At 39.5% G+C, this 11,803-nt stretch overlaps 1 protein-coding gene across 3 annotated transcripts; it reads right to left on the reverse strand.

Moving 5' to 3' along the window:
• Positions 1–7,533: 7,533 nt before the first annotated feature.
• Positions 7,534–10,535, reverse strand: LOC110614970 (actin-related protein 2/3 complex subunit 5A). 3 transcript variants are annotated; one of them, XR_002487877.2, is made up of 5 exons: positions 10,335–10,520; positions 10,191–10,263; positions 9,940–10,040; positions 7,957–8,199; positions 7,534–7,756 (listed from the first exon to the last, which is right to left on the reverse strand). XR_002487877.2 is itself a non-coding variant. In XM_043956599.1 (5 exons), the coding sequence occupies exons 1-4, from the start codon at positions 10,430–10,432 to the stop codon at positions 9,602–9,604; spliced, it is 396 nt and encodes a 131-aa protein (XP_043812534.1). In that variant the 5' UTR covers positions 10,433–10,535; the 3' UTR covers positions 8,066–8,199; positions 9,581–9,601. The 3 variants fall into 3 exon arrangements, 2 of the variants coding, with proteins under 2 accessions (XP_021612356.1, XP_043812534.1); XM_043956599.1 differs by lacking the exon at positions 7,534–7,756 and adding an exon at positions 9,581–9,725 and having other exon boundaries at positions 8,066–8,199; positions 10,335–10,535; XM_021756664.2 differs by lacking the exon at positions 7,534–7,756 and having other exon boundaries at positions 7,859–8,199.
• Between the last annotated feature and the right edge of the window lie 1,268 nt (positions 10,536–11,803).

An 11,803-nucleotide genomic window follows, 5' to 3' on the forward strand; every position in this document is an offset into this window, starting at 1 on the left:
TCACTGGGCTAGTATAGCTCACCCTCTCCCTTAACCCCAGTCTTGCCGGTTCAGAGTCCAGAGATGTCAGCAGGGTACAGATGAAGAGAAGGGTTATGTAATAGTTAGTATGGACATGTATATGTAAGAGTATTGAGTTAGCAGAGTCGTATCCTTTTGTATACATGATCTTTTACGTAAATGGTTTATGTTATATGTATGAAAACCCAGGCTTAACAAGATATGAGTTAGCCCACCTAGAGCAAAGACGAGAGCTCTAGCAGGGGTTTACAGTGTAAAGATAGTGTATGCACAGGTTAAGCCTTGGAACAGAGAAAAGTTTTAATTTTTACAGAAAATGTATGATCATGTATGGGATTTCACAAGTACACAGAGTTCACAGCAGGCTTGCTACGGGTCCCGGCAGCCTTAAGCCGATCTGGATCCTAGCGCCAGTAGCAGTTCGGTTTCCGGACTGTTACAGATTGGTATCAGAGTCCTAGGTTCATATGGTCGGACCTATAGAGAGAGAGTCGGGCTCATAGAGGTCATAGATGGTCAAGCACCATAGGAAAGCATGTCCATTAGGATAGGATGTCAGTCCTGTCTATCTGATGTGTGAAATGCCATGATTCATGCATGTGCCATATATGTGCTGTGTGGTTGAGGGCTATATGTTGCTCATGTGCTATGTTATGTGTGTTGTGTTCCAGAGAGTGAAGATGCGAGGAACTCGTCGATTCGCGAGATTGACTGGAGTCCCACCAGGAAGTGAGGGTACAGCTACTCGTCCTCCTGCATTGCCAAGGGCAAGATCTCACAGGTCAAGCAGGGAAGGAACGTCACGAGACCCTAGAAGGTCTTCTGACGAGAGCAGAAGAGGAGTAGATAGAGGGGGAAGATCAGAGGAAGAGAGAGAGGCTATGGATGTTGGTCAGAGCAGAGATGAAAGTATGGGTATAGGAAGGTCTGAAGAAGGTATGGGAGAGTCCCAAGGAGGCGCACAGGCCTCGGGGTTTAGCTATCCACCCTTTCCACAGGGCCCGGGGTATCCGATGCGAGGTACGTCGGATTTCTCCAGCTTTGCCCCATATCCACCTTATATGCCATATATGCCTTATCCTTCTTTTTACCCACCATATCACATGTCTCCACCCCCACCTTTTCAGCCAAGTCCAGTACAACCTGAACCAAGAGAAATAGTACCTCTACCACCACCAGAACCTGTAGCCCCTGTTGTTGAAGCACAACAACCTAGTTCATCAGGGGGACATAAGGTGAAGATGACCGAGTACTTAAAGTTGAATGCTCCTAAATTCAATACAGGAGATGATCCCTTTGAGTACCTTAGTGCAGTCAGAATGATAACCAGTGAGTTGGAAGCTGATGAGAGCAGGGCCATTGAGATGGCAGGGTTCACATTAAAGTGCAAGAAAGCTAGAGAATGGTTTAAGAACTATGTGGACCCCTGAATAGACAGCCTGACATGGGAAGAGTTCGCCAATGAGTTCGCAGGATGGGCTTTTCATGACAGTTCCAGGGAGATGAAGGTTTTCGAGTTCGAACAGCTGAAACAGACAGAGGAGATGAGCGTTGATGAGTATACAGATAAGTTCCTAGAATTGTTACCATACGTAGGTCAGGCGTATGATACGGATCAGAAGAAGGCAAGGAGATATGCCATAAGGCTTCACCCCAGGTATTTCTCTTTGATTCTTCCAGCAGAGAAAGAGAGTTTCCACTCCATTGTGGATGCAGCTAGAAAAATGGAGGCGAGTGCCATCATACAGGGAACAGGAAAGCAGCAGATGGCACAGTTTTCGGGTTCTAAGACCCCCAGTGCAGCAGTTTCTGGTAGCAGAAAAGGAGAGAAGTTTAAGTCCAAGAGAGGCAAGTTCTGGAGCAGGATTAAGTCAGGACTGGGAATGGAAAGCGGCTCCAGCTCTGGCACAGGCAGTCCAGTATGTCAGAAATGTGGGAAACCACATAGAGGAGTTTGTCTGATGGGATCTACAGCCTGCTATAGATGTGGGCAAGAGGGACATATTGCACGAGAATGTCCCCAGGCGACCTTTATGGCACCATCCCAGCAGATGACCTCAGGCAGTGTCGCACAGCCAACAGCTTCAGTCGTACCACAGAGCAGTGGCAGAGGTAGAGGAAGAGGGTCAGCCTCTTCATCAGGGATGGGTTCCCGAGATGCAGGTCCGTCAGCCCCAGCACGGATTTTCACCATGACTCAACAGGAGGCAGATACATCGAACACAGTGGTGTCAGGTAATCTCATCATTGGATGTTTAGAGGTGTATGCTTTGATGGACCCCGGTGCTTCTCACTCTTTCATTGCTTCTAAAGCCGCAGAGAGGTTGGGTTTGATAGTCTCTGAGTTAGAGTGTCCTCTCTGGGTCAGTGGAACTAGATGTGACCCATCATTGGCCGAGTCAGTCTGTCAAGTCAGTCCAGTGTGTATAGAGAGTAGATACCTTCCAGCTGACCTTGTGGTTCTAGAGTTGGTAGATTTTGATGTCATTCTAGGGATGTATTGGTTATCTACGTATAATGCTACCTTGAACTGCAAGGACAAGGTAGTCAGTTTCAGAGACCAGGATGGGTCAGAGTGTGTCTTCAGAGGAGACAAGAGAAGGACACCTAGAGGTTTGATATCAGCCCTTCAGGCTCGTCGGTTGTTGAGGAGGGGTTGTCAGGGGTTCCTAGCTCATGTGAGAGAGCTAGAATGCAGGTTAGGGAACCATCCTCAATACCAGTTGTTAGAGAGTTCCCAGATGTGTTTCCTAAAGAGCTTCCAGGACTACCACCTGATAGGGAAATAGAGTTCGAGATAGAGTTAATGCCTGGTACGAGACCGATCTCTATTCCTCCCTACAGGATGGCACCAGTAGAGCTGAGAGAATTGAAAGAGCAGTTGCAGGAGTTGGTAGAGAAGGGTTTCATCCGCCCGAGTACCTCACCTTGGGGTGCGCCAGTACTGTTTGTCAGGAAGAAGGATGGACCTCTTAGACTTTGTATCGACTACAGGCAGTTGAACAAGGTCACTACCAAAAACAAGTATCCTCTACCCAGGATCGATGATCTCTTCGACCAGCTGTCAGGAGCAGGATGTTTCTCTAAGATAGATCTGAGATCCGGATACCATCAGTTGAGAATCAGGGAAGAGGATGTACCCAAGACAGCTTTCAGGACCAGATATGGGCATTATGAGTTCCTAGTAATGTCGTTCGGGTTAACGAACGCCCCTGCAGCATTCATGGATCTCATGAACAGAGTTTTCAGAGAGTACCTGGATCACTTTGTGATTGTCTTTATAGATGATATCTTAGTGTACTCCAGGGATGCAGAGGAGCATGCCCAGCATCTGAGGATAGTCTTGCAGACTTTGAGGGAGCATGGCTTGTATGCCAAGTTCTCTAAATGCGAGTTCTGGCTGAGGAGCATTTCTTTCTTGGGGCATGTAGTATCAGATAAAGGTATAGCAGTGGCCCCCAAGAAGGTAGAGGCAGTAGCCAACTGGCCTACACCCATGACAGTAACAGAGATCAAGAGTTTCCTGGGTTTGGCAGGCTACTATCGGAGGTTCGTTCAGGACTTCTCGAAGATTGCTGCTCCGATGACCAGATTGACCAAAAAGAACCAGAAGTTCGTATAGTCAGAAGAGTGTGAAGAGAGTTTTGAAGAGCTGAAGAGACGGTTGACTTCAGCACCGGTGTTAGCTCTGCCGATCAGTGATGAAGACTTCACAGTGTTCTGTGATGCATCCCGAGTGGGATTGGGTTGTGTGTTGATGCAGAATGACAGAGTGATAGCTTATGCTTCTAGGCAGCTGAAGAAGCATGAGCTGAACTATTCTACACACGATCTGGAGATGGCAGCAGTTATCTTTGCACTCAAGATGTGGAGGCATTACCTCTATGGGGTAAAGTGTGAGATCTTCATGGATCATAAGAGCCTGCAGCGCATCTTGAGCCAGAGAGAGCTAAACTTGAGGCAGAGACGGTGGGTAGAATTGCTCAGTGATTATGATTGCAAGATCCAGTATCACCCGGATAAGGCTCATGTTGTAGCTAATGCCTTAAGCCGGAAGTCACTCGGCAGTTTATCCCACATTACAGCAGAGAGGAGACCGGTGGTGAAGGATTTCTACAAGCTCATGGAAGAAGGGCTACAGTTAGAGTTATCTGGTACCGGTGCTTTGATTGCACAGATGAGAGTTACTCCCGTGTTTCTAGAGCAAGTGGCTTTGAAACAGCACGAGGACCCTGAGTTAGTGAAAATTGCCAGGACTGTTCAGTCAGGCAACAGTGCGGAGATCAGATTTGACAGTGAGGGGATTCTTCGTCACGGGAAGAGGTTATGTGTACCAGATGACGGCAGTTTAAAGGAGGACATTATGAGGGAAGCTCATAATGCACGGTATAGCGTTCACCCTGGAGCCACCAAGATGTATCAAGATCTGAGAAGAGTGTATTGGTGGCCAGCCATGAAGAGAGAAGTGGCACAGTATGTGTCAGCCTGCGAAACATGTCAAAGGGTGAAGCTAGGGCACCAGAAGCCGGCTGGAATGCTTAACCCACTGCCGATTCCAGAATAGAAGTAGGAGAATAGAGCGATGGATTTTGTAGTTGGGTTACCGGCGACGTCCAACAGGCTAGACGCCATATGGGTGATTGTGGATAGACTAACTAAATCTACTCACTTCATTCCAGTCAGGAGTAACTATGCTGTGGACAAGCTAGCGCAGGTGTATGTAGAAGAGATAGTAAGGCTGCATGGAGTTCCTGCGTCAATCGTATCAGATAGAGGACCTCAGTTCACCTCCAGATTTTGGCGGAGTCTGCAAGCTGCTATGGGCACGCGGTTGGATTTTAGCACTGCTTTCCATCCACAGACAGACGGTCAGTCAGAGAGGACCATCCAGACAATAGAGGATATGCTCCGAATGTGTGTGTTAGACTTTGGCGGTTCTTGGAGGCAACATCTACCTCTGGTGGAGTTTGCCTACAATAACACCCATCATGCTAGCATAGGGATGGCTCCTTATGAAGCTCTGTATGGGAGGAAGTGCAGAACACCTGTTTGCTGGGAAGAGGTTGGAGAGAAGGCTCTTGCAGGGCCAGAGTTAGTCGAGATTACCAGCAGATTAGTGCCTATCATCAGAGAGAGGATCAGAACAGCTGTCAGCAGACAGAAAAGTTATGCAGATGTCCGTAGGAAGCAGATAGAGTTCCAGGAGGGGGATATGGTTTTGCTGAAGGTGTCTCCAATGAAGGGCGTGGTTCGCTTTGAGAGAAAGGGTAAGCTAGCTCCACGATACATTGGTCCCTTTGAGATTCTGCAGAGGATCGGGAATGTGTCGTACAAGCTGGATTTACCTGCATCTATGAAAAGAATCCATTCGGTTTTTCATGTTTCTATGCTACGGAAATTTGTGTCAGATCCGGGCCAGGTTCTCAGTGAGCCTGATGTGGAGATCCTAGGAGATCTCACATATGTAGAACAGCCAGTGAGGATCATTGATACCCAGATCAGAAAGTTGAGAAACAAGGAAATTCCGATGGTAAAAGTCATGTGGAACCACCATAACCTAGAAGAGTGCACCTGGGAGACACGGGAGTCTATACTCCAGCAATACCCATCTCTGTTTTGAGGTTCGTTTTCCCCTTTTCTATGTGGTTATGTGCTTCGTGTTTGAGGAACATTCGGGGATGAATGTTCTTAAGGGGGGGAGAATGTAATACCCGGCTAGAGTCCGGCGTCGGAAGTCCTATAGTCCGGTGGAATTTCTGATTTTGGAATCCTCTGGAAGGGTACGGATTATGTTTTCCTATGTTTTGAAAGCGTTTTCATGTTTTAAAGTGTTTAAAGAAGTAAGGTTTTGCAAGAAAAGCACCAAGGCAGAAAAGCCAAGGTTCGGCCGCCAAAAGTGACTTTCGGCCGCCGAACGTGCATGGCATTCGGGTTCTCATTCGGCCGCCGTAGTTGGTCTGGCCAGCCAACTATAAAAGGCCCTAGGTCGGTCAAATGGATAAGATTTTCTTTCCATTTGCACGAGCTGAGGTGAGACTTGATCTTCCTTGAGTGATTTATGTGTTTTCTCAAATCTTTCATGGTTTTGATGGATTTTCATGTGGTTTTGAAGTTTTTGAGACATAGAGTAAGGTTGGAAGCTTGGAGAGGTTGAGAGAGGATTTCTCCATATCTCCACGTAGGGATCGTTCAATCTCTTGTTTGGAAGAGGCAAGTGAAGATCCTGAACTTCCTTTCTTTATTTTGAAGGTTTTATGGGAGTTGTATGAGTAGTTATGCATGTTTAGGTTAAGGGAGGTTTTTGAGGATTTTGGTGTATCAGCATGGTTAAGTGTTGTTTGATATGTTTGTTGGAGGTGTTAGGATAGGTTTAACTTCTTTATGCATGTGAGATGGTATATGCTAGTTGGGAGTAGTTGCTATGCATGCTTGGATAGGTTTTGGGTGAAGTTTGCATGAAACAGAGCAGGTTTCTGCCCAACGGGCAAAATCAGGTTCGGCCGCCGAAGGAAGGTTCCGCCAGGTCTGGATCCTAGCGCCGGTAGCAGTTCAGTTTCCGGGCTGTTATAAGTTCTGTGAGTTTTGGTGGTTCGATTACTACTTCTGATCGGCAATCGTTTCTCTGATCAATGTGAAGAGTAATGCCGGTAGAGATTAGATGGATTTCATGTAGATTCGGACTCGTTGAGTCTATTGGATTAGATCTTGAACTTGGTATCTCTTTTTAATTGGCCCTAAGGGCTTTTACAATTCTATTTACATGTTAAAAAAAAAACAAAAAAAGTACTACTTGAATTATAATAAACTCACTTAGTAAGAGGTACGTGTAGAAAAGTAGGGAAAATATTCAGTTGAAATAACTATTTTACCTTTAAACTCTATGAAATAAAAGTATTGAGTATTAGACTGTCAGCGTACCAATTTCATTTTAAAAATCATAATTTATTTATTAATTCATAAGATGTATATATTTAGTATATGTTGCACAAAGTAAAATTTATTAGTTTTAAAAAATAATTTAATAATACAAGTTGTTTAGCTTTTAGTATATGGTAATATGAATAGATGCTATCTAGAACAAGACTGAATGAATGCATTACCTTAATTATGTTAATTATAAATTTTCTACATTCCATTTCAAAAAAAAAAAAACTTTTCTACATTAAAAAAAAAAAAAAACTACGTTTTTTCTTAATCCTGTGAAAATCACAAATAAGCCTACACTTAAAAAGCAGAGGAATAATATTAATATTTAGATAATAATATTTATATGTTCTCATTTTAATAAATTTTATAATTTACATATTAGATATTTATTAATAAATTCATTTGTATAAATCATTAAATATAAATATATTTATAACAGTATTAATAATTTTTAATATTACATTTAATTATTTTATTATATTACAAAGATTTATAATATAAAAAATTAATAAAATTCAAAATATAAAATTAACTATGTTTAAATAACATTTAAAATATTAGCAATTTAAGATCACTTTCAAACTTAAATATTAAAAGTATTAATTTAATTTAATATAATTTTTAACATTAATTAATTTTCATAGGTGTGGGACCTATTTTTGCCGCCTCCGAGATGGTTTCCAGCACGAGGGCGATTAAGAAAACCAGAGCCCTGTTCACGGATCTGGATGATGATCGTATCCTACTCCCTGGATCCTGCCTCTGTATTTATTGACTTCTTCTGATTGAGATAAGCATAGCACCAAATCTGACGGGCAATGAATCAACAGCACAAATAAGTTCGGCACATTAGCCACTTGTCTAAGATTTTAGAAGAAGAAGGAGAAAACTGCTTTAACAATTGTGAAACTATAGAAAATTCAGAGAGCTTCTGAAGAATTAAAACTTTGAAAGCATATGGACAATATGGTCCCTAGAAGTTGTATTAACAAACAAGTCTGTGACTACCATATATTGTTTGATAGGATCGAACGGCAAAGATATTTCTTCTCTGAGAAGGGAAACGATTCTCTCAAACAAAAGTTCTAGACGCATGGAGCAGTTAAAGATGAAGTCAGACAGTATTCACAGGTGTCTGCAAGGACACGCAATATGCAACCCAAGCCAGCTTTCTCTGTCAACTTTTCATGTATACGTAGACACTGGTCGCATGTGGTTCGATCTCCAGTAGACAAACCCCTATACAAGTACCTGTATTCAAGATAGATATAAATAACTAATTATACCTAGCAATAACTTACTCACAAAGGGAACAGTCAGATGGCATACATTACTAGTTGGATACTCATAATTTCCTTTATCACTCCCTCTTTTGGCACCCATAGCAGAAAATATTATCATCTTTGCCCAAAGTCAAGTTCAGAAGTGCAAAAAAAAAATAATGGAGACTACAACCAGAAAGGTTCTAGTAACTAGCATTCTTTTTACTGAAGTTGCAGCCATCCTTTAACAAAAGGTTTACGCAATAAAACAAATAGTCCAATATGGAAAAATCTAAATGCTACTTCAATCAATCAATTGAGGGGATGAACACTGGAAAACAAATGCAAGACCAGAAAGGCTTTAATCAAGAAGTTCAGAAGATCAAAACAGTTGAATGAAAAAGCTTGTGCTTGATTTTTAACTTTTAAAGTCCATACTAATAGCATTTAGCCTTGCAACATCTAAGCAAGGATCCAACAGCATGTCCTGAAGGATAAAACCGATACTTGTGAGCAGAGATCAACAGGCAGTAAAAGTATGGCTACAGTAAGCAAAGAAACAAAATAGCTAAATGTGCTAGAGTACCATAATGAGAAGGTCTTAGAGTAGTTATCTATTGTTGCAAGGGTAGTGATGACTCAAATATATTGTTTTCCAAATGAAACCAAATACCTTTCTAAGATAACGTTGAGTTAAGATGGTTCTTGGCTAAGTATCAGTCCTAATCATTGAGTTAAGAGCAGAATGTGGAGCATTACCTAAATACCTAGAGAAAGCTATTGGTAACTAGGTGAGGATCCCTTACCCAAAGAAGCTACCTAGAAGCAATAGCATACAATGTCTAGGATATTTATCTTTCACACCTTATGGCCTCCAATCAATTGAAGACTAGATCAAATATTTGGTTTAAGATGCAGATATATTCTGCTCAAGAAAACAGGACCTGGTGAAGGCCAAGAAAATTTGCATTCCAGGCAAGCACACAAATATTCCAGCCAGAAGCATTTTAACTGAATTTTCAGCCTGCTTGGTAGTAGCAAAAAGAGGGCAGCTACAAAGCAGTTACATCACACAGAAACTAGTTGAAGTAATCGAATAATCAGGAGGCAAGTCACATGACATGAGCAGGGATCCGAGCGAAGAACAATCTCCAGAAATGGTACGGTCAAAACGGAGCATTTCATTTCAAGTTTCTTCTAGGGTGAAAAAAATTGTATTGGAAGAATTGCTAGGGTTGTCAGATTTAGATTTTCTAAGTTGTATTCTGATTCCTTAGTTCTCTTACTTGAATAAGGGTGCTAATCAGGTTCCAGACCTGTCCATTTGAAGGCAGTAATATCATTTAGAAAGATTATGTATGCAACATTACCTATAATCATAATCAGGTCATTCAAGCCTTGGGATTCCACCAATTAGCTTTCCCCAACATACGAACACAAAGATGAGCACCAAAAACATTGCCTTTCACCTGATTTTTGCATAAAGCGTACAAAACTCCTAGGCTTGAAGACCAACTTCAGAATTGAATAATGAATATGCTACGTCAATACAAGGGCGGGTATAAAGATGGAAAATAAAGACCCATTTAAAATTTTAAATATAACTCGAGAATTAGAAACAATCTATCTAGAAATTTACAGTGACAAATACCACCATCATATAAACTCAAATCAAACATTTGGAAATTATGATCAATATTGAGGACAACCGTGAAAATAAAGTGCTTACTTCATAAGAATATCGTAGTACTCAGGGTCCAAAGTAGAGAACATCCCATCCACATCTTTTATGGCCATAATCGCCCTGTGCACCACTATCCAATTCGCAGACTGAAACAACCCTAAGTCAGTTTCCCTTCATTCCCGCTTACGCGCAAACAATTGCAACAATGCATGAATGGAACTTGAGAATAGAGAAAAGGGAAGTCCATTTGGAGAAACAAAGAAGGAAATTTTAAGTGAAGGAGACGGAAAAACAACCTTGCATCGTTCGTCTCGGGTATTGGGGGGCGAACCTTCAAGGGCGGTTTTGAGAGCTTCCACTGATTTGAACCTGTAATAGAGAAAATATTAGCGATTTAGAGAGAAAGGAAGAAGAGGAGGAGGAGAAGATGATGATGATACTGTTTAAGTAAGCTCTCGATCTTGCGAGATTTGTGTTCGATTCTAGTGATTATTGCCTCTGCATTATCTGCCTCTACATATTCCTCCTTCCCTCCCATCGGAGATCTGCTCTTCTCTCCCCGCCTCTTTCCCTGTAACGGTGTCGTGCATGATGAGGAAACCAAAAACAGTAATGTTGGTGTCGACGACTAGTCGATTTATAAATTAACTGGAAAGTAAAAATAGATTAGAGGGGTAAAAAGATCATAACAAATATAGTTTTTTTTTATTTATTTTTGAAATAGAACAAATATAGTTTTTTTAAAAATTATATAAAAATAATTATAAATATATTTTTGTGGAAGGTATGAAGTTTTTCTTGGTGCCAGTATGCAACATTTTTCAGCTGACTAGTAAATTCCTTGAACCATGATGACAGTTGAAGACTTGAAGTTGGTTGCGGCGAAGTTTAACAAAATGAGCAATTAACTTTGAGAAGAATTGGTCATGAAGACAAAAATTAACGATATGATTAAAAGTTTTATATTTTTTAAAAGATAAATGGTTAAAAATATTTTTTTCAGAAATATGCATTAATAATTTAATTATACTTATTACTTCATGAAAAGTTTAATTAGGTTACTTATATAAATAAGAATAAAATATTCGATTCAAATCGAAAAAATCAATCGATATTCAGTCTGATTTTTTATTTATTTTAATTTAATTTTAAAAATTTTAATTATTTTAATTTAATTTGATTTTAATTAAAAAAAATTAAAAAAATCAAACCGAATCAATTAATAATAATATAGAGATTATAACATATTAAAATTAAAATATTTTAATTAAATTTTAAAATATTAAAAATAAAAAATAAAAAATTAAAATTAAAATATTTCAATTAAATTTTAAAATATTAAAAATTAAAAGTAAAAAATAAAAAAATTATAAAAATTCAAGTTCATCAAACTAAACTAAATCACACCAATTTGATACAATTTATGATTAAAATCGATTCGATTTAATTTATATAAATACTAAAATTTTAAATTTTAATTTATTTAATTCAATTTGATTTTAAATCAGATCGATGATCATCTATATATAAATATATATAATTAAAAAAAAATTATACCAGTTTTAAAATTTTCATCAATATATATTAAATATCAAAATTTGAAAAGATCCTACACCTCTTTTTTAAGAATTCAAAATTTTATAAAAATTCAATCTAATTAATTTCCTTTTCTACTATTCTCTTATTTTAATTGAGATAATTTTTTTTTTAATTTAAAAAATTTTCAGTTAAAAAATATTAAATGTAGATGATTATATAAATATGTATTTATATTATTTTTATTGCAAAAATAATTATTGTAAATAAAGTGATAAATAATTAATTTTAGTTAAAAAAATAAAGAACAATGGGAAAATGGATCACAAAGAAAGTTGAGCAATGACAAATATAATTTCAAAATACTTTTTTA

The sequence above is a fragment of the Manihot esculenta genome, chromosome 5, assembly GCF_001659605.2.
Source record: "Manihot esculenta cultivar AM560-2 chromosome 5, M.esculenta_v8, whole genome shotgun sequence".
Classification (NCBI taxonomy): domain Eukaryota; kingdom Viridiplantae; phylum Streptophyta; class Magnoliopsida; order Malpighiales; family Euphorbiaceae; genus Manihot; species Manihot esculenta.